This window comes from Oryctolagus cuniculus, chromosome 5 (assembly GCF_964237555.1).
Source record: "Oryctolagus cuniculus chromosome 5, mOryCun1.1, whole genome shotgun sequence".
In the NCBI taxonomy this organism is placed as follows: Eukaryota; Metazoa; Chordata; class Mammalia; order Lagomorpha; family Leporidae; genus Oryctolagus; species Oryctolagus cuniculus.
Window position 1 is genome coordinate 18,938,830 of NC_091436.1, and position 22,820 is coordinate 18,961,649.

The 22,820-nt window shown below is 46.2% G+C and overlaps 1 protein-coding gene across 1 annotated transcript in view; it reads right to left on the reverse strand.

The window, feature by feature from the left end:
- Positions 1-1,557: 1,557 nt before the first annotated feature.
- Positions 1,558-22,820, reverse strand: part of UST (uronyl 2-sulfotransferase) — a 312,517-nt gene continuing 291,254 nt past the window's right edge. Inside the window, exon 8 of the mRNA XM_051836817.2 lies at positions 1,558-4,430. Coding sequence (XP_051692777.1) covers positions 4,147-4,430 — 284 coding nt within the window. The 3' untranslated portion in view covers positions 1,558-4,146. The remainder of the gene's footprint in view (positions 4,431-22,820) is intronic.

Below are 22,820 nucleotides of genomic sequence, written 5' to 3' on the forward strand. Positions count from 1 at the left end.
CGCTGTTCCCTGTGGCTGTGGGCTAACCAGTCTGTCTGGGAGGAAATACTGCCCTAGTCTGTGAAGTTCATCTAGGGCCTGCGGGTCCAACACATTCTTAAAGAGCTTCCAGCCAGACAAACAACATCCTATGTGGGACAGTTTTCGTTTAGGTCTTTTGCCTTTTAAGTTCATTCACAAATATCATTTGATTGGGTCATGGAAGAATAAACTGGATTTTTTTTTTTTTTTTTTTTGACAGGCAGAGTAGACAGTGAGAGAGAGAGACAGAGAGAAACGTCTTCCTTTACTGTTGGTTCACCCCCCAATGGCCGCTGCAGCCGGTGTGCTTTGGCCAGCGCACGGCACTGATCTGAAGCCAGGAGCCAGGTGCTTCTGGTCTCCCATGCGGGTGCAGGGCCCAAGGACATGGGCCATCCTCCACTGTACTCCCAGGCCACAGCAGGGAGCTGGACAGGAAGAGGGGCAACCGGGACAGAATCCGGCGCCCCGATGGGGACTAGGACCCGGTGTGCCGGCACCGCCGCGGCGCCAGCACAAACTGGATCTTAAAAAAGGGCAGCCTCCTGTGGGTGTTTGGTCTGGAGGTGAAGACGTTGCTTGGCAAGCCCACATCCCATCTTGGAGTGCTTGGGATCGAGTCCCGCCTCTGCTCCTGACCCCAGCTTCCTGCCAATGTGCAACCTGGGAGGCAGTGCACAATGGTCCGTGTACTTGGGTCCTTGCCACCCACAAGGGAGGCTCAGACTCAGTTCCTGTCTCCCAGCTCTGGGGCTTGGCCCACGCTGGACTGTTGTGGGTATTGGGCACATCAGGAGATAGGAAATCAATCAATCAATCTCCCCCTCTCAAATAAATAAAATAAAAAAAAAAGAGTCACTAGTCACCACCTGCTGTTTAAGGTTCTCAGATTCTTATGGGGTTTTTCTTTAATATTAAGATTCTGATTGTCTTTCTCACAGTTGCAGGGGGTTGGAATATGGTGTCTGACATCTAGAAAGGGCGGGGATGTGAGTTCCATTTGGCCACAGCAGTGGACTCTCCGAGGGAGGGCTTTTCTGGATCAAGGGCACACACTTGAGGGGTGAGAGTCTTGGAGCCTTTGGGGCTCTCCATGTGCGGGAAGCAGAGCAGCTTACACAGTCAACCCCGTGGCACAGCCTGTGTCTCCTACACTGCTGCCGCCATGGAGTGTGGACCCCTGGTATCACAGACGGGTGACCATCACCCCAAACCAACCCATGGAGCCAACCCAGCGGCAGTTGGCTGCTTGCCATCCCACAGCCACAACAAGAGGAATGAATGAGTAGCTCGTTTTTCCCATCAACTTTGTTGGGTGTCATGTATGTGAAGGAATCAAGGTCAGTGGATGTTTAATCACCCATCTTTTCAAAACCACGTCTGGACCAGAAAAGCCTGGCCAGTTAAGAAGATTCCCAGTTAAGGGGCTCCCAGGCACTGCAGGCACTTTTCGTTCCGGCTATCAATACAATGGAGAGGTTTTCAACTTCTCTGCATTCACTTATTTATATGGGTAAGGAATAAGTTAAGGAACACTTCACCTCAAACACAGATTGTTTTTATTTTAGCTAAGCAAATGTTTCAGTTCCATATATATTTTTGAATTTCCATCAATGTCAAACACGATTTTTTCTTTCTTCTTAAAAAAAAAAAAGGGTTTACAAGCACTTTTACAGCACTCAAGGAAAAGTAGGCTGAGGGCTCCTAATAATAATTTTCCTTTTCAAAAACATCCATCAGACCAAAATAAAATCATTTTAATTAACTCCTTCCTGAGTAACTAAAACCTTGGAATGTGCTGAAAGGTTATAATAAATAAGGCAGTCAGAGATCAACTAGCTTACAATGCATTTTTTTTTAAATTAAACTATGTAAAATGTACAATATATTTCATGAAGTACAAACTGGGTTGGGCTCAGGGCCAAAGCAATGCTGTCACGTGTGCCACAGAAACGGATGAGGTGCCTCGCCTCTCAGGACCTCGAGGCTGCTTGCTGGGACACATCGACCGCCGTCCCCACCAGTCAGTCACTGAGCGCATCTTCTGCTGTGGGGAGGCGTCGATCGCTGCTGGAAAGGAGCAGCTCTGAACACACAGGAGAAAGGGCGCGGCCGGACCTGCAACGGGGGAAGGCGTTTTGGAAGGACCGACCGTCCCGATGTCCTGACAGCAGTGGAGAACGCTTGGCCAACTCTGCGTCCGGTGGGACCGCACGCGAGTCACCGAATCCTCATGCTGTATATGACGTTTCCTGGGAACGACTCACAAGGTACCAGGCAGCAGTTCTTGCATTTGTTTCAAAGGTGACAGCTGTTCTCCAGGTTGTCTTTCAAAGGGTGCCTAAGGATAGGGCCCTGGTCTCCATGAACGGGACAAAGGACTTTGCTCCTCTAGGAACCTTTCCCCTGCTCACTTCCCCACCCCAGGCTGCTGAGGCAACATGGAGGCCCACAAGGGCCCAGGCGCTGGACCTTGTGTCCCTGCGGCCCCAGCCTTCCTGGGACCCCCGAGGGCTGCAGCCGTCCTAACGCATCGCGTGACAAAGGAGCTCTGGCACACATTTGACCGGTTCCAAAGGTCTTGCCTTCTATCTTGGCTACAGTCCCATTTTAGCAAAAGAAGAAAAGATCCTAGAGAGACTTACTGGTATCTGAAAAGTGGCACCTGCGTGGTTTGTGTAAAGCCAATGTCTTCTTTACTATGGGGTGCCCCAACTCAACTCCGCCAGTGCCATAGAAGGGCTGCTTCTAGGGGAAAAACACAGAGTAGACAAAACTGGTTGCCAGTGACTCTCCTGCTGCTGCCATGGCACCACAGCCCCTCAGCTGGCTGCTAAGGAGAACACTTGTTTTCAGGATTTTGTTTTTAAGGTAAAAATCTTTCAGAACGCAAACAAATAGGTTTCTGATGATTGGATCAAGGCATCATTGACCGGTAGAGACAAGAGATATTTTGGGGCAATGGAACTGCCCAACTGCTACTTGGCTTGCACCAGGGGCAGCTTCGGTTTCTTACTTTTGCCCTTCCTCTTTGATGGCCCTGCTCAGGGTTCCTGGGAGTGGGCAGTTTGCATACAGAGGGACTGCGGTTTTGCTGCTTGCACAGAACTCAGGACTGCTGTTTACATAAAGCAGGTGCCTCGTAGGGGACTAGCAGGTACTATAGTCCCCAGTGGCAGTACTGGCCAGGGGTGGCACTGATGGTTTGTGCACCGTTGGTGCTTGCACATCAGACTTCTGCCACAGGTGTCAGATGCCAGAGCTAAACTGGTTCCGGAACTCCCCCTTAAAGCAATGTTGGGGAGGAAGATGTTTTGGATTGAGCACAAAGGTCAAGACCACACCCTTTTCCTGAAGCCACATGCCCCCAGAGTTTATCTGTCTTGCCTACTTTCTTCCTCAACCAGCAAATAAATGCTTTCCACTGCTGTGCTATTTTGATGCCTGTCAGAACGGTGCTTGCAAATGGAAGGTCTCAAGGAGCTTGCCATACACTGACTTTGACCTTGATCGGTCGGGGACACAGCACAAGCCAACTGGCTCTTGTTGAGACAAGAACACTGCTCTTGCTGCGAATGTCCTCTATAGAGGCAAATTCCACCCAGGTCGGGCAACCACTTAACCAGGGCTATCCCCCCTCTTGGTGTCCTTATCTGTCTTACCTTCTCCTCCTAGATCCTTCTAGAATAGACCCCCTGGTCTCTGGAGTGGTTTTGTGGTTCTGCTGAAATATACTAGGCTGGGTGCATCCTATGACCGAGGGAATATTTTTCCAAGTTGTTTTACAAATGCTAAGTTTTAGGGCCCTGGACTGTGAGCTGCATTTGTTCCCCTTCTCACATCAAACTGGGGTAGGGTGGGAAGCTATTCAATGACAAGATGCCTGTGACGGAGCCTTCTAATGTACCCGGGAAAGATCCAAGGAACCAAGGAAAAAAACACAGAATAAAATTAAACAAATAAAACCCGCAAAACCGGGCATCTCCCAATGAGCCCCACAAGTGGGAATGATCTGCTCTGAGAAATGCAGATGAGCAGTAATTTAGTCCCAAGGACTTTTCTTCCCCTAACAAAAGACCTTCTGGAATAGGGAGATGCAACCACGGAGGCCACGCGGTGCTGGCGTCACCTCTTATAAATATCTTCTAGCCACTTCTCATCGTCTTGCTCCTCATCGTCAATCGGCTCCTCGGTTTCCAGTGGAGATGGGATAAAGAACTGTGGTCTCAGAGCGGGCTTGCTGACGTGAGACTTGAGTCCAAACTTGCGCTTCAGCAGGTGGAACTGCTCTTTGATGTAATGGTAGAACTCGTACTCGTATCTCATTCGCTGGTAGAGGATCTGCACAGCCTCGGGAGAGGGCACGGTCTTCTTCACGGTCACAGTCATGTTGCCAAGTTTCCTATGTTCTGGAAAAGAACCAGGGTTGCATATCAGCCATCGTCCGCAATGCTTTAGCTTGGAAGGAATAAGCTGCATTACCTGCACGGTGCTGGCAGCACCCACGAAACAAAACAAGTATCTGAGCAAGAAGGGGAAAGAGAGGGTCTCTGGGAATATTTGGAAAGCTCGGTCCACAGTTTAGGTGTTAATATCGATGTCCATTGACCAAACCTAAACAACCTATTTTTCTTTTTCATGGGGTGTGGACCATGTGATTTGATCATAACTCACTTGCTAACTCTAAGTTATATAAGCTTTTGAATTGCAAAAATATATCCATTTTCCCTCTTTTTTCAGTATCTCTAGTTAGATGAACAAAAGGGTCTTATCTTCAGAAGGGGGAACACAGCACTGTGTCACTACTTTCTAGTGGTCATGGTGTTTGTAAAAAATTTAAAATACTTCACAGAAAGTGTAATTCACTATGCATTTGTCAACAGATAGAGGAAAGATTGTTAGATTTCTTAAATATAATTTTGACTATTGTAAATTTTACAATGTTTTATTTTGTGGTAAAATATATATAATTAAAGCCTGCTAAATTTTATACTAATGCTTAGTCACCTAAAATATTATGTTTTTATATTCAATGCTTATTAACATAAAGTTATATAGATAACATTAACTTACAAGCAAGGGGTGCTAATGACATTCACAATGTTGAACAATCATCACCATCATTTCCAAACCCTTTTTATCAGGGCAAAGACTATGAACCTATTAAATAATAATGCAGTCTTTCCCCTCTCTCCCCAAGTAATGTGTAATACACTTGGTGTCTATGAATTTGCCTACTGTAAGTACCTCCTATAAGTGGAATCATACAATATTTGTCCTTACTGGTCTAGTTTATTTCATTATGCACTGGGTTTTTAATGCCCATCTATGTTATATCAGGACATCATTCCTTTTTATGGCTTGGCCTGTTTCACTTTTTGGCTGTTATGATGGACACTTGCATACAAGTATCTGTTTGCATTCTTATTACCAATTCCTTTGGTATAAGTGGAGGAGTAGAATTGCTCGGTCATAGGATGACTGTATTTAAGAACTTTTTGAGGAACTGCAAACTGTTTTCCATAGTGGTTGCACTATTTTATATTCCTAGCTACAATGCATGAGGATTCCTACTTCTCTACATCTTCTCCTACAACTGTTACTTTCCTCTGTGTGTAGTTACTGCTATCCCAGTGAGTGTGAAGTAATGTCTCCTTCTGGTTTTGATTTGCATTTCCCTAATGACTAATGGTCTTTTTACATGCTTGTTGGCCATGTCTACACGTTCTCTGAGAAATGTCTATTCAGGTCCTTGCCCACTTTTGAATTAGGTTCTTTGCTTTGTGGTAGTTGAGTTGTAGAGGTTCTTTATACATTCTGGAGACTTTGTAAATCTATCAGGAATATGATTTGCTAGTATTTTCCCCACTCCATAGGTGTCTTTGCACTCTGATAGTCTTCTCTGATAGACAAAAGTTTTTAATTTTAATGAAGATAATTTCATCTATTTTCTTCTCTTGCCACTTGCCTTATGGTGTTATTATATAAGAAACCACTGCCAAAGCCAAGACCATGATTTGCCCCTTTATTTTTTTAACTAAAGCTTTTGCCATCAAATTTGAGTAGGTGCATAATTTACGAAATATAGCTCCAAACGGCTGTTTCAAAAATCAGATTCACAAGAAAGTACAAAGAATTTCCTTTTTGAAGATATTTCATACACTTTCTGAAGGCTCCAGTAGCAATTTTAAAGAAGGAATTAAACAAATTGTCTGGGTGGCAGCCTCACTGAAATAAGGGTGCTGGTTTTCAAACTGACTCTCTTGAAAGGCGTAACACACACTTGGTTATACCAGTTCTAGAATTTTTGTTAAGGAACTTGGCAGAGACTCTTCTAAAATGGGTTCACAATGGAACATTTAATCCTGTCTGTCGTCTCTGCAGATATAACCCTTGCTAATCTGGGGTGGGTCACGTTCATGGCCTTAAGTATAGACATTCCTTTGTGTTTTTCTATGAGAGCAAACAAAATCTTTTGAAAGACAAGTCATAAACAGTATCAAGCTAAACACTGAGAGGCAGAGGAAAAATAATTCACTAACTTCCAGTTTTCTACCATCTCTTCCTCTCCAAGCACTGTAAAATATGTGGAGTTTTATCATCTCATACCCCACCCCCCTACCACAAAGAATTTAAGATTCCTGTGATTTTAAAATAAATCCATTCATTAAATTATTTGGCCCTATCTGCTCCAAAAAGATTCTATAGAATTTGACAAAATCTATATGCCACTATTAACTACGAAGCTGGAGAACCGAGCAAAGGGAGGATGTGGGCAGAAAAAGGAGGAGAATGGTCAGTGTTGGGGGGTAATTATTTCTCTCTCCCCACGTGGAAGGATCTCCGTGGGGCTGCACTCTTGGCCTTTTGCCCCAGTCCCTCTTAAGCCAAGCACCAGGGATTGAGCATTTGAGTGTGTCTCTGGGACTGGGGCTGAGAAGGTGTCCCCTCTAGGTGCATGCACCTGTTCTCAGGGAGGGGGCTTACCTAACTCAGGAAGGTGAATTACCAGTGCAGCTCTCCTCACACCCAGGCTGCATCCTCCCACCTCACTTGTTCTGGGGGCGAGGCTCACATTCAGATCTCCATGTCTATGTGTGTATTTCTCAATGGGTTTGGAACCCAGGCAGAGAAAAATGGGTGTTATTTATTAGCCCCCAGACCCTAGAGGCAATAACACAAAACATATGTTGGATGTCCTACCTACTTGGGCAGGAGGTAGGTCAAGAGTTTGACTCCAGCTCTAAAATGTGATGTATTGGAGAGAAATGGACATTGTGAGAGTCGATGATTGTTTATAGCCCTTGTCTCTTCTGTTGAAGAACAGTGGTTTTTTTTTTTTCCTTCATATTATTTGTTGACCATTGTACTTAGTGTAAGGTTAACTATATGATCATTAAGTAAACTGAAAATAGACCTTTGTAAAAATTAAGAGTGGGAATGTGAGAGGGAGGAGAAAGAAGGGTTGGAGCTTGGGTGGGAGGGAGAGTAGAGGGGCAGTTATGTTCTTAAATCTGTACACAGGAAACACATGCAACTTGTATAAAATTTTTAAAAAAATAGTTTGACTCTAGACCTTCTAGAAGCAAAAAAAAAAAAAGGATTTAACAATTTACATGGCTCTTAATGGAAAATAATGTATTCACAAATATTCCTACTTAGGAAATCATAAAGAAATGTCTTGCATTTGTTTTCATAAGAAAAAGCCATGAAACAATGAGAAGCATTTAAATAGCCTCTTTAGAGTAAATTCAGCCATGACTTTCAGGGTGGTAGGCTAATCCTCCACCTGCTGCACTGGCATCCCACACAGGCTCTTATTCATGTCTCGGCCACTCCACTTCGGACCCAGCTCCCTGCTAATGAACCCGGAAAAGCAGTGGAAGATGGCCCAAGTACTTGGGCCTCTGCACTCACATGAGAGACCCAGAAGACGCTCCTGGCTCCTGGCTTTGGCCTGGCCCAGTTTCAGCTGTTGTGGCTATTTGGGGAGTGAATCAGTGGATGGAAGATCTCTCTCTCTCTCTCTCTTTTTCTCTCTCTGTAACTCTGTCTTTCAAATAAACAAATCTTTTAAAAAATGGAATTAAAGGACAAACTTATTTTGGTGTAAAAAATCTTACAATTTAGACATAGTGTTTTTCACAGTATGCATTTCCACAAACTTTTTTTTTAAAGATTTATTTTATTTATTTGAAAGACAGAGTTACAGAGAGAGGTAGAGACAGAGAGTCTTCTATCCACTGGTTCACTCCTTAGATGGCTACAATGGCCTGAGCTGAGCAGATCCGAAGCAGGAGCCAGGAACCAGGAAACTCCCTCTGGGTTCCCCATGTGGGTGCAGGGGTCCAAGGACCCGGGCCATCCTCTACTACCTTCCCAGGCCATAGCAGAGAGCTGGATTGAAGAGGCGCAGCTAGGACTTGAACCGGTGCCCAGATGGGATGTCCGCGCTTCAGGCCAGGGCTTTAACCCACTGTGCCACAGTGCCGGCCCCTCCGCAGACTTTTGAAAGTCCCTGCATACTTTGTTTATTCTGAAAAGGATTGGTCCCAGTGTAATGAGTGAATTCTGGAGTTATTTTATGTGCTGGCCAGGTATGGAGTCACAAAAATTGCAGCAGTGAGAGGGAAGGACTTGGATTTATGTTTTATGAAAGAGAAGGGGCCTAATAGGGCCTGGAACTTCGATGGAATTCCATTCAAACAAGTTATGGAGATGGCCCAAGGGGGCAAGTATAGGGAGCCTGGGTCTTTGAAAAGAAGTCATTTGGTATTGATTGCTTCTACTGCGGGCCTAAGGGCCTGTTGTTTTTAGGTTGCAACAATAATTTCCTAAAAATATAAAAACATACAGCAAGTATAATCAAATAAATGCCATGAACACAAAGCCATCCAAGAAATCGCCATTGACTTTTTAACCCACAGCAAAGTAACCTCCTAAACTAGTCTTCAAGGTAAACAGGTTGAAAATGTTGGTCTATATGATGGGTTATTAGCTTTAAGACAGGTAGGACTTTGAGTAAGATTTTTTAAAGTAAATGCATGACGGACTTATGCATTTTGTTTGATCGTGATTTGGTAATTGGGTCAACTGCTATAAAGCTTTTCCTAGTACACAATAAAACTCTCTTCTGTGCATTGTTCTCTACGGCTGAGGGAGGGGTGTTGGGAGAGGGACAAAGCAAATACTGGGCTCTGTTAAAAGGGATAGCATGTCCTCAAGTACAAGTGCAAGGAACCAGGACATATTTACATGATTAACTGATTTGTCAAGAGGTGGCAACAGTCCCAGCTGAGCCTGACCCTTATCATGTGCTGTACAGTGTCAGCCACGTTTGGTGAGGACTAAGGCGTAGCAAGCAATGAGCTAAGCATTTATACACTGACTCCTCATGACAGCCCCTTGACTGATGGAAGAGCCATCTTACAGATGAGGAAGCTGAGGCTGAGCAGGACGGTGACTGGTTCAAGGTCATGCAGCTAGGATATGGCAGAGGCAGCTGACTGTGGTGCCTGTGCTGTGTTGTTTTTATTTTAAGAAAGGTCAGCAACCTTATTACTGTTCCTTACAGTTGTCTCCACAAGGCAATAGAGCAGCAAGGTCAAGAGCTGGGCCTAGAGCCTCCTCGTTCTTCCTCACGTCCACCAGGAAGCCCTGGCTTACAGCAGATATCACAGGAAATGGGAATACTTCAGAGGTTTACAATCTGGAAGAAGTAAAGGGTTGACTAAAATATTATCAGACTTGACCATCGCAGGGTCAAAGGCCCATCCATACCCCTGGGGCCAAGGCTGAAAACCATTGCTTGGAGAGTTTCTCAGAAGTTCCACCTCAGAGCTGGGTGCTGTGTTTAGTGTGAACCTATGTGTTTCCAATAGGAAACATTATTCCAGTTTGGTTGGAAATTGAGCCAGGACCTACTGAGTTTGGGAAAGTCGGCCTTCTCATGATGACCAGCACTGACACTGCAGTGTCCCCAGGAAGCCTGTCCCTGGACAGCACCGGGAGGGTCCACTCTGGCGATTCCACTCAGACCTTCTTGCATGAACTCAATGCAGCTGAAGTCTATCAAGTTCAAGGTCTCTAGTGACATTTATATTGATAAGCTACTGAGTGGCCTTCCCAGTCACGTTTTAATTACATGCTACCCCAGTTTGCTGCTGCAAGTGTTTCGGCTATTTGATGTCAAAACAAACACCAAAAGGTTGACCCCCACGTTGGCTAGAAAACTATACAGAGAGGACGAACTTTTCAGGTAAGAGGTAGAAAGAAACTTTTCAATTCTGGCTATAAGATGAATGTTTTAAAAAATGCTTTCTTGGAACGCAACATACTGCCAAGTGTATTTCTGTTATTTCAATCCACCTTATTCTTTTTAGTCCCTTCACTAAATCCCTATGTAACAAGGAGAGGGTGGCACTTGGTACAGTGGCTGAGACGCTGCTTGGGTTTGAGAGAAAGAGCCTGGGTTTGAGTCCCGGCTCTGCTCCTGAGTCCAGCTTCCTGCGAATGTGCACCCTGGGAGGCGGCAGGTGACGACTCCAGGAGATGGGCCGCTGCCATCCGCACAGGAGACCTGGATTGAGTTCCTGGCTCCCAGTTTCAGTTTATACCAGCCCCAGCTGTTCTGGAAATTGGGGGGGGGGGGGGGCAGTGGATGGGAGTTGGAATCTCTCTCTTAAATAAATTAAATAATTACATAAGATTATTAAACATGAAGAATAGCACCAGCTGGTTCTGCAGAATCTCATGAGAGCTTTTATTTATTTATTTATTTTTTACCATATTTCTATTCTTGCTTCATCTATCTACCTCCTTCATCCCTTCCTCCACCCTGGTCCTACCTTCTCTTCTTCATGGTCAACCTCTTTCTTGACTGGCACCTTCTCATAAATTCACAAGTGATCCAGCCTTTCTCTTAAAACAAAACAAAACAAAACAACCCTCTCCCTTTTTTCTCATCTTTTTTTTTTTTCTCTCCATCACAGCCAAACTTCTTCAAGAATTGCCTATTCTCTACACTTGTCATCAAACTTTCAACTTACACACACAAGCCTGGATTCTTTCCCTACTGAAATCGCTCTGGCTTCCCTGTGGATGAGTCAGTGGGCACTTCGCAGGCCTTCCCGTGACCTCTGACCTCACCCACGTTTGGCCACACACTCCATCGTGAAGCCCTCCACGGTGAACCTCTCACCTCCCCCGGCGTCTGGAATAGCATTTTCCTGGCTGCCCCTGCTTCTCTGATCCCTCTCTTCTCCCCATTCTCTCCACCCCTCCTCTTTCCCAGCCTGTTATTTAAATGTCAGTGCCTCCCAGGGCTCTGTCCTAGCCCTTCCCTTCTCCCTGATCATCTGGGTGGCATCTTCCAACCCTCCACCTTTAGTTCCCACACCACGGTGGACGACAGAAGCACTGATTTGTGCGAAATGCTTACAGTGTTTCTGCTCTCGTTTTCCACAGAGCTGCCAAATCTAATAAGAAGACTGATGACATCGCCAGGGGTTTTCATGGGCAGAAATAGGAGTGCTCTGTTGTGACAGCTGAAGCAGAGATTCCTATTCAGCCAACACAGGTGGTGAACACCTATGATGGGCTTGGGTTGTGCTCGAATTCATATTATTTCATTTAAATGCTCAACAACCCTGCGAAGTACGTTCACGACCTCTGTTACAGAGAAGTGGACATTCTGGAGGTTAAATGACTTACCCAAGGCTGCACAGTTGGAAAATAAGTGACAGAGCTGGAATTTGAACCTGGGTCCCCACTGAGGTTTTCCCTTACCAAGTACTTGGCCATAACCAACGATGCTTCCATGAACCTGTAGAAAATTATCACCTTCATATGGAAAGACAAGAGGGCAGACTGCCTTGCACAGTAAGTTGAGAATTTTTAAAATCACATTTCAAAGACATAGTTATGTGTCGTGCTGTACAATCATCAGTGCTATGGAAAAGTCATTCCATCACTAAGCGTTCCACATTTTTTGTCAATGCCAGACTTTCCCTCCAAACAAAACAAAGCTACATGAACTATGGAATCAGCTTCTTGCCAGATTGCCATAATAGAAGTTCTAGAGGAAGTTGTTAGGATTCCTTGCTGACTGTTCTGATTTCAGCCACCAAACAGTTACGCTGTAAGAATCCGTCCTTATTATCAGCATCTTTTGCTAAGTGAGGCAGCCTTTGTTAGGTGGGCATGCGCTATAGAATCTATCAGGAAGTGAAGGCCTCCTTGCAACCTTCCAGGATCAGAAGGACAAATTCAAGGGGCTCCTGTCTCTTGAGCCCACCAACACATATTTCAAATGAAGAGACAAAACCAGAATTCTTCCAGGAAGGCAGGGGTGGCAGGAAGGCAGCCTGGGATGGGACTGGCAGGCACTGTGTTGCTTGGCTCATGGGGTGTTTCTTTTAGAAATGGACTTAGCTGGCGTTAGACTTGGTCTATTTCACGTCAAAATCTGGATTTCTGGCTCCTCTTGAAGGAAGGCTACAGAGCTGAGCGTGACCGCCCCCCTGGGAGGCTGGCATTCTCTAGTTTGTCTCGGACCCTAGATGCTGGCTCATTCTTTCATGTTCCTTGGCTGGCTGCTACAGAAATTCAGAATTCCTGTTTCTGTTTCAAGGTTTTGAAATTCTGGGTTTCACAAACCTAGGAAGCAAGTGCTTCAGGTCACAATTAAGGTTTCAATTAGGTCTGCGTATCCACCTTCCTTCCCTCTTTCGGCAAATACTTAGTAACTATTCTGCACCAGGCATAGGCGGTATAAGCAACCACCACCATCATCATCTTCATCATCAGGCACTTTGAGAACTTTTCCTCTGCCAAGTATTGCCAGATCCCTGTACAGGAACTCAATGCTTTCAAACGCCCAGTGCTGTAGGTCTCTTATTATCACCATTTACACTTTAATGTAGTAGCTTGCCCAAATTTGCATAGCTGGTAAGTGGAGAATAAGTTGGGTGAGGGAAGCTCTTAACTTTTCCCATTATGGTGGGATGGAGCTCATAGTCTCTGGGGAGATCTCCCCGCCCAGGACAGAGGCAGAGAGCACATTTCACTCTGCTCTGTTTGCTTTCTTATGTGCGCTCCTAGGTCAGAAACACCCAGTGGAGAGTCCAGGCCCATTAGGTCTGTCTTAAATACTCTAGATGGGTTAGGTCTTTTTTAACTACTGTGAGGATACTTCAAAAGTTTGTGGACAGTAGAACTACAAGATAAGTTTATTTTGGTATACACAATATTTATGAAAAATGTCTATTATGGAGGACAATGCATGGATTTCAAAATTTGGGGGACCCAAATAAATTTAAATTCTATTTTTTCACATGCTTTTTGAATGCCCTTATGTTTGATCATGAAGGTTTGCTGCGTGTGTGTGTGTGTGTGTATGTGTGGGTGTGTGTGCGTCTCCACCAAAAGATGTTATCTGGGGCACTTTCCACCCCTCTGAATCATTTCCCCTGGATTTTGCTCTCAACACCCCCAGCAGGCTTCATTTGGTGCTTCTTCTAAAAGAGGGAGCTCTTTCTGCTGCGTGTGATCAGGATAAGGGTGATGGCCTATTTATCTTTCCATCCACGGCTTAGCACCTGCGCCCCTCTGGGCACGCTCCAACCATCAGAAGGAAGACTTGTCAGACTAGAAGGAGGCTTGGCTGTGTCTGTGGAGTGTGGAGATGCGGCCAGGTGGGGACAAAGGCCGCATCTGAATGTGCTTCACAGAAATTTGCAAGAGACCCGTGCGTGCTGGGTCCTTAGCAGGAAGCAGTCAACCCTCACATCCTGGATTTCGCAGGTCCCACTGGGGTCTGTAAACTCCAGCGCTCAGCTTGTGGTCCGGTTGCCTTCTTGGAACGATCATGCTGTCTGTGTCATGTTTTCTCTCCCTATCCTTTAATTAATAAATGCTGGCAGAGGGAAGCTGTGGTTTCAGGATGCTTTTGATGTTTTCCGTCATTTTTCTTCTTGACCTTTAGGGATTGACCAATTCCTCCCCTTCGCTATGTTCAGGATAATTGCAGGAAACTTCCTCAAAATAGGCACTGGGGATGAGCTGTGACATATTCAGAAGGGAAAAAAGAAAACTATCAACAATGCTTGAGCCCTTTATTTGAACAGCAGAAGAGAATTTCTTTAGAGATGTGTCCAGTCAGCCACAGTCAAGACTAAGTGGGAACAGGTCTTTCCAGGCTCTGTGCCTTCCCCGAGAAGGTCAGGTAGGGGCCCCCCGGAGAAGTCACGGTCCTGAGTGGGTATAAAGTCTGTGGTTGGTCACCCAGTGCTGGAGGAGGAAAGCACCAAGAATAGAACGAGGCCAGCAGGGAGGCTGCTTCACCGACAGTGAGCCGAACCGCTCAAGCCCCAACCACTTCCTCCCAGCCCCTGGGACTAGCAGCTTCTTCATTTCCAGGGCTCCGAGGATTAATGGACCTCCCTATGACTCTGTGTTGCCTTGCCCAGCCTTCACACAAACTCATTTTCCCCACAGGTGCCAGGGGCCTAAGAAGTCTCAAAATAGGCTCAAAGGGGCTGGTGCTGTGGCGCAGCAGGTTAAAGCCCTGGCCTGTAGCACCGGCAAACCCTATGGGTACAGTTCAATCCCCGGTTGCTCCACTTCTGATCCAGCTCTCTGCTATGGTCTGGGAAAGCAGAAGAAAATAGCCCAAGTCCTTGGGTCCCTACCTCCACATGGGAGACCGGAAGAAGCTCCTAGCTTTGGATCAGTGCAGCTCTGGCCATTGCAGCTATTTGGGGAGTGATTTAGCAGATGGAAGACCTTACCCTCCTCCTCCCCATGTCTCTACCTCTCTATGTAACTCTTTCAAATAAATAAATATTTACAAAAGACAAAAAGAAGATAGGCTCAAGGTTGTAAGACAGCGATAGTCCTGAGACTAGAAAGCCACCTCTCTCATTCCCAGTCCAGCACTTGTCCTGCGCCATCACAGGCTGTTAATTTCCAAATTGAGTGGAAATCTATAACCACCCTCTTCTCCTTGCCTGTGTGTATTCTGGCATTAAGGGGATCGGTTGTGAAGAAGGGCTGGAGCATTCTAACCCGAGGGGACTGCTCTGGTAAGTCTGGGGAAAAGCCTGCCAGCCAGAAAAAATGTTTGCACACTGAAAGGGGCTGTGTCTTTTTAATGGTTGGGTCCTCCGCATCCGGCACCATGCCTGGCATGTAACAGTCCTCCATAAATGTGTGTGGATGTGGAACTTGTATGTTAAATCCATCCAGAGGTTGGATTGGCCCAAAGGGCAACTTTCAGTGTTGATGATATATGTGATGTTTTTTTCTAAATTTTGTCCTTAGCGGAGGGTTCTTCTAAGCAAAGCTTCCATTTCAACACATCAGATTTGTTGAAGGTAGGTGGACAGAGAAGGTTTGCATCACAGGTTGGTCTGGGGGGCGTGGCTTTGCTCTTCTTAGGCCCTCCCTGTCTGTTATGTGACAGATTGCTCTTAGTAATTTAGCAAAGCTTAAGAAATACCATAAGGGACAGTCCACCACAACCATAAAGACCTACTAGGAAAACATACGCCATTGCCCACTTGTAGCTCATGAATTTGTGTCAGGTGTGTAATTTACCAGAGCTATAACTAAAGAGATCCACACAGTACTGGGGTAAAAAGATACCTATGTGACCTAACTTTGTTGTATTAATGCTGTTTGATGACTTAATTTGCCATCATTTCTGGTTGCAACTGTTGTGTCTCCATTGACTAGAGGACAATGTTATATTTAGAAGTGAAACATGCATTCAGATCACATCCACCAGACCCAGGTGCCAAGGGCTTTGCCACGGCTGTAATCGTAAGGGTGGCTTTTTGCCCAGTCTTGACCGTCTTTTGGTGGAAGCTCTTAGGCTAGGCAGCTAGGGGTGTTCTCAGAAGGCTGGTGTCTCAGGGAAAGGATTGCCCAGGAGAAGTTCTGCAGGACCTGTGGGGATGTCTGTGTGCTCAGCACCATGCACACTTGCTTGCAGGGGACGCCTAGGCCAGCCGAACACAGGAAGACTGGTTTGCTAATGCACGGGCTCCTCCCAACACACTGCCAAACAACACTGGGACTTCAGCTTTGGAATATGAGGGTGAACATCACCCAACAGTAACCTGTTTGTACACGAGACTGTGCAGTGGTAAGCAAGACCTGAGGCCATGCATGGGTTTTGCTTCCCTGCCCAAGGTCCTGGCACCTCTGCTACCTTGGCTGGTTCGTAATCTTCAGGACTGGTACAAGCCCCTCTCCAGTAAATAAAGAGGACAGCACAGACCTGTCCCTTGGAGGTCCACTCCCCCCCACTTCGTCAGTCAAACACGCTTAATGGAAAAACGATGTTGCCCTGGCTCAGCGCCAGAATAAACAATCTGGAAAGTCTGTGTAAACCCAGCTGCTGCGCCCAAGGATAGAGGCCCCGCTTTATGACCTCGGAGCTGGTTAACCATATGCAAAAGAACCAAACCTCACTGCCTACGTTTTGACGCTGGGCTGGCTTCGGCATGCCTTTCTCTATCGGAGAAACTGCACTGTCCACACTGCCTGGAGCCCCTTCCCCTAAAATCTGCACTTGTTTTAACCTGGGCCAGCACAGAGTACAAGAGACGTTTCATAACAACCAACATGGGACCAAATTTTACCACCAAAAAAAAAAAATAGGGCTGGCATAGTGGCTTGATGGGTTAAGCCTCTGCTAGCAACACTGGCATCCCATGTGGGAGCGGCAGTTCCAGTCCTGGCTTCTCTGTCTCTCATGCAGCTCCCAGAGAATGAGCTTGGTCCAGGTGCTTGGGTTCCTGCCACCCACATGGGAGACCCAGATGAAGCTTCTGGCTCCTGATGTCAGCCTGGCCCAGTCCAGGGCACCGAGGCCATTTGGAGAGTGACCCAGAGGATGGAAGATCTCTCTCTCTCTCTCTCAGCCTCTCTGTGTTACTCCACAGTTTAAGTAAATAATGTAAACAATGTTTAAACAACAAGAGTGGCATAATTCTTCAGCCTGGAGAGAACAGCTGAGTGGTGATCAGCCCAGATGTCTGCTCTTTGAACTGCTCTTCTCTCAAGAACCACGGTTTGCTCATCTCCAGCGCACAGGGAGAGATGAGGCGTACTCTTCAGGTCACAGGTGCGGCGCAGGTCACCCGGTCAGCTGGAGCAGGCAGGGCGGCCGGCAGAGCTGTGCAGGGGGCCGGCTGCTCCCCGAGGCTGTGAACACGATGCTTGTCACATAGAGTAAACTCATTTCCTGAATGAAACAGGGAGGCCACACAGCTTAAACACCCCCTCACCACACACACACACACACACCCCGCCCCCGGCTCCCCTGCAGCTGCCCTGGCGGAAATGAATGTGTGTCACTGAGGCTCGCAGCGATGTGCGGGGCCACGTTTGATGTGCCCCGCGGATGATGGATGGCACGTTCAGACCAGCTTCTCGGAGGTAGGGCAATTAAGGGAGAAAAGAACAAAAAGCGCTTCATGGCGGCCTCAGTGCTTTGGGTTGGTTAAATAAACAGAGTTTCGATTTTTTTTATTCTTTTGCAGTTTTCTTTTTAGATCTGCAAATATACATAATTAAATAATCCACGATCATTCTGCATTTCAAGAGGAACTTTTCTCTCTGCAGCCAAGTGAAAGCTACATGCTGTACTTTTTTTTGCGGGGGTGGGGGGGACTGTCTGGAAGTGCAAGGCTGCTCTGATGAAAGAGAATGAAGGATTCTGATCGCCTCCCCTCTGCTGGACAAACTCCATGTGCAACAAATCCCTGGGGGCCCAGGGCCCTGCAGAGAGGGCGTCACAGGGGCTTGAAGCCCTGTGATGCTGGTGGGCACCCAGCTGGCACAGGGGCGTTCAGCCGTACTCTGAGGTCCCAGGGCTCAGAAGGGAGGCTGTCAGGGTTGGAAGAGGTCGGGGAGCTCCACCCTCCTGGCCCACACACCTGAACTGACAGTGATCAGCCTCAGGACCACCAGGGCCGGCCGAGGTCAGCGGCTCCCGCTCCCTGGCCTTCCCTGCTGTCCCAGGATGGAGGACGGAGGACCACTGGCTCCTGTGTCTACCCCATCACATTTGGCATCACGATCCAACTCCTCAAAAAGCGGATGCAGCTCTTTGAAAGTGCGTCCTACCCTGAACAGACCCCCCTGCTCTCCTAACACAGCAGCGTTCTGCGGTTAAAGTACTGGTGATAAGTAAGGGTTTGTTTACATAGCAACAGCTGAAGCAGACATTTCTCTTTAAAAGATCCCCATTTCTGAGAAAGAAAAAACCAGCTTATTGGAAGACTTACTTAGGCTTTATGGATGAAATGTCTGTTTGGTGGGAAGATATCTTTTATTTAAATTCGTCATTGAGAAATGTGGTTTTGTTTCTTTATTTGGAAACATGGAGACCCAAATCAGTGACTGATGAGGACATTGTGAGCAGATGGATTTCCTACTGGAAGAGTGAAGATCCAGGGGCCGGCGCTGTGGTGTGGTGGGTAAAGCCATCGCCTGCAGTACTGGCATCCCATATGGGTGCTGGTTCGAGTCCTGGCTGCTCCACTTCTGATCCAGCTCTCTGCTATGGCCTGGGAAAGCAGCAGAAGATAGCCCAAGTCCTTGGGTCCCTGCATCCGCGTGGGAGACCCAGAAGAAGCTCCTGGCTCCTGGCTTCAGATTGGCACAGCTCTGGCCATTGTAGCCATCTGGGAAGTGAACCAGTGGATGGAAGACCTCTCTTTCTGCCTGCGCCTCTGCCTTTCTCTAACTCTGCCTTTCAAATTAAATAAATCTTAAAAAAAAAGTGAAGATCCAGAGAAATACTGACACAGTAGTTCTGTCCAAATTCCTTCGCATTTGACAATTTTGTCAGCTCTGTTTTTCCTTCGTATACAAGAATCTTCTCTCTGTTCCTTGTAGTGTGGTATTAGCAGGCCTAGGCTGCCATCTTTGTCTCTCTCTCTCTCTCTCTCTCTCTCTCTCACACACACATACACACACACACTCCTTTGATGGGGAGATGGCTCTCAGCTGTCTCTACCACACCTCACAGTCTGAACCTATCACTGATGATGTAGCCACTCACTGTCACCCTGGGCACTCCACACATGGGGACACCGACACAGGGCAGTTCTTTGTCTCATTTGCCTGGGGGTCTGTTTGTTATTCTCAGCACTGTTTGTGTTCTCAGGTACTTCAAGCTACCTGTCTAGTTATGTATAATATTGTCAGAAAGCAGTTGGGGGAATTTATAGACCTTTAGCTTTAAATCTTAGTTCTTAATTGGAAAGTAATTCACAATTTAAAAATTCATTTTTTGGTTATGATGAACACATACTGTACACATATACGTGAAGTACATTTATACATATATACTCACATATATGTACACATGCATGCAAATATGTGAATGGCAACGTTTTGGGGGAACAAGGAAAAAATCAAGAAAACAAAAAGGCAAGCCACAACTGTTATCATATTTAATATAATTCCTTCTATTCTTTTTATGTATGTGAATCGTAAAGTGAATTATAAAATGTATCTCTGCTGTATTGCTTATTTTTATAGTCTTTTAAGGCATAACTGATCATATGCATTTTCCCATATCATTAATTATTCTGAGTCATATTTGGTAATGTGTTCCATTTTATGGATGCCTTCAGGGTCATATAACCCATCTACTACAGTTAGATAACTCTTTTTCCATTTCTGTGACTATCAATGACATGATACACATCCCTGTCCGCAAGTGATCTTATGCCTTTTTGGCTTGTTTCCCTAAGATATATGGCAACCCAACATTGAGTGTAAATTTTCTCCTTGTGGCTGATCCAGTCTTCAATTCTGCTTGCTCTAAGATACCATGTACTTTCTTTTTTTTTTTTTTTTTAGAGATTCATTTTTATTTATTTGAAAGTCAGAGTTACACAGAGAGGAGAGGCAGAAAGAGAGAGAGAGAGAGAGAGAGAGAGAAAGAGAGAGAGGTCTTACATCCAATGGTTCACTCCCCATATGGCTGCAATGGTCGGAGCTGTGCCGATCCGAAGCTAGGAGCCAGGAGCTTCTTATGGGTCTCCCATGTGGGAGCAGGGGCCCAAGGACTTGGGCCATCCTCTACTGCTTTCCCAGGCCATAGCAGAGAGCTGGATCAGAAGTGGAGCAGCCAGGACTCGAACCAGCACCCATACGGGATGCTGGCGCTTCAGGTCAGGGCATTAACCCACTGTGCCGCAGCGCCGGCCCCCATGTACTTTCTTTTGTCAGAGACCTTGAAAAATCCTCTGCCTACCGACGGTGAGAACAGACAGTACTGCAGCAGTGCCTTGTTCTGGGAGGATGACAGTTTCAAGAACATCTAGTGCACAGGAAATTCTCAGCAAATTATACCATGTGCTGACCACCATGACAAATATTTCATTTTAAAAATTCTATGAACTGGAGACTCACACAGAGTTATCACAGAAGTTTGGGCTTTCTTTTCTTGTTCTTCTAAGTGCATTTTCTTGAATTGCACTATGGTTTTGTTTTAACATTATATTTCTCCCAATCATCAGCCTCAGTGAGTGAATCATGGTGCATCTCAGGAGACAGCAGCCTGGATGTTCTCTCTGGAATTCTAAACGTGGGGAGATTTTGATAAACCTTTGAAGGGCTGCAAATGAAGTAGCTGTTTGTGGTGGCTGAGCCTGTAGATAAGTGAGATATTTAACCTGCTGTCCATGCTTTAAGTAGTTAGGTTAATAAGAGGTGCTACTCAAAATAACCACCCCAAGCCAGGAAGGTGTGAAATAAAGTTGCAAGGATGCTGTCAATTCTCCTGGGAATCTTTGCAATGCTACTTTAAAAATTTTTTTGAAACTTTTTTAAAGCTTTATTTATTTATTTGAAAGGCAGAGTTACACACACACACACACACACACACACAGAGATTCGCCATCTGCTGGCTCACTCCCCAAATGGCCTCAATGGCTGGGGCTGGGCGAGGCTGAAACCAGGAGCCCAAGTACTTGAGCCATCTTTTGCTGCTTTTCCCAGGCGCTTTAATAGGGAGAGGGATCGGAAGAGGAGCAGCCAGGTATTGAAATGGCGTTCATATAGGATGCCGGTGCATCAGGCAGAGACTTAACCTGCAATGCATAATGCTGGCCCTGCAATGTTACTTTAAAATTAAATTCACATTAGCTGGGCAACCTGTAGCATGCTGATATTACCAGGTCTTATGGGGATATAAATGAACAGCCCTCCTTCTCCTTCTCTCCCTGCTAGGTATCAGATGTGCAATTGTACACTGCATAGGCGACTTCAAAGGGTTCAGGGAGAAATGGAATTAAAAGAGAAGTTCATTTTGGTGCAATAAAGTCCTTGAACTTCATGCATAAGTTTATTTATCATAATATTCATGTCCCATGAACTTTCTGAAAATTTTTCTAAGACAATGTGTATATTTAAAAGCCTATTCTGGCAGCTCTCTGCTGTGGCCAGGGAAGGCAGTGGAGGATGGCCCAAGTACTTGGGCCCTGCACCCCATGGGAGACCAGGAGAACTACCTGGCTCCTGTCATCGGATCAGCGCGGTGCGCCGGTCGTAGCGCGCCGGCTGCGGCGGCCATTGGAGGGTGAACCAACGGCAAAAAGGAAGACCTTTCTCTCTGTCTCTCTCTCTCACTGTCCACTCTGCCTGTCAAAAACAAACAAACAAACAAACAAACAAAAAACCCTATTCCAACAGGTTTAACTTCAAGCAAAACTCTAAGAAAGAACAAGATGAAACTGCAACCTGTTTGGTTACCGAAGAAACATCTGAATTTAACACCAAACGACAAGAGATGCCAGAACCATCTAAGGGGCCAGAGCCTGAATGACACAGCTATGACATTGGACAACTGTAGTAAATGTTTGACATTAATGTTGAAGTACTGTAGAAATGTTACAGCCTGAGATTAGCACTGTGGCACAGCAGGTTAAGCTGCTGCCTGTGATGCTGGCACCTCAGATCTAAGCCCCAGTTTGAGCCCTGACTGCTGCCTTCATATCCAGTTCCCTGTCAGTGCACCTGCAGGGGCAGCAGAAGATGGCCCAAGTGCTTCGGCCCCTGACACCCATGTGGAAGATCCAGATGGAGTCCTGGGCTCCTGGCTTTGGCCTGGCTCGGTCCCAGCCATTGAGGCCATTTGGGGGAGTGAACTAGTAGATGGAAGATCTCTCTCTGTCTCTCCCTCTGTCTCTGTCATTCTAGCTTTCAAGTTAATACATTTTTTTTTTTTTTTGACAGGCAGAGTTAGATAGTGAGAGAGACAGAAAGGTCTTTCCTCCGTTGGTTCACCCCCCCAAATGGCCACTACGGCCAGCGCGCTGTGCCAATCTGAAGCCAGGAGCCAGGTGCTTCTCCTGGTCTCCCATGGGGTGCAGGGCCCAAGCACTTGGGCCATCCTCCACTGCACTCCCGGGCCACAGCAGAGAGCTGGACTGAAGAAGAGCAACAGGGACAGAACCGGCGCCCTGACCGGGACTAGAACCCGGAGTGCCAGCGCCGCAGGTGGAGGATTAGCCTAGTGAGCCACGGCACCGGCCCAATACAATAAATCTTAAAGTTATGGACCTATTAAACTTGCAAATGCAATCTGAATAGCAACTATTTTATAAGCTTTCCTAAGATGTTTTTAAAAGGTCTGGTCATAGCACAAACTTGCATTTGTAATAAGAACTTCATCCTAATGAGAGAAATTAGGCTCTTTCAGTGTTCTGACATAGGAAAGAAAAAGATGGGGTGCAGTGCTGATGTGTTGGACGTTAGGTCAACAGCAGGCTCTA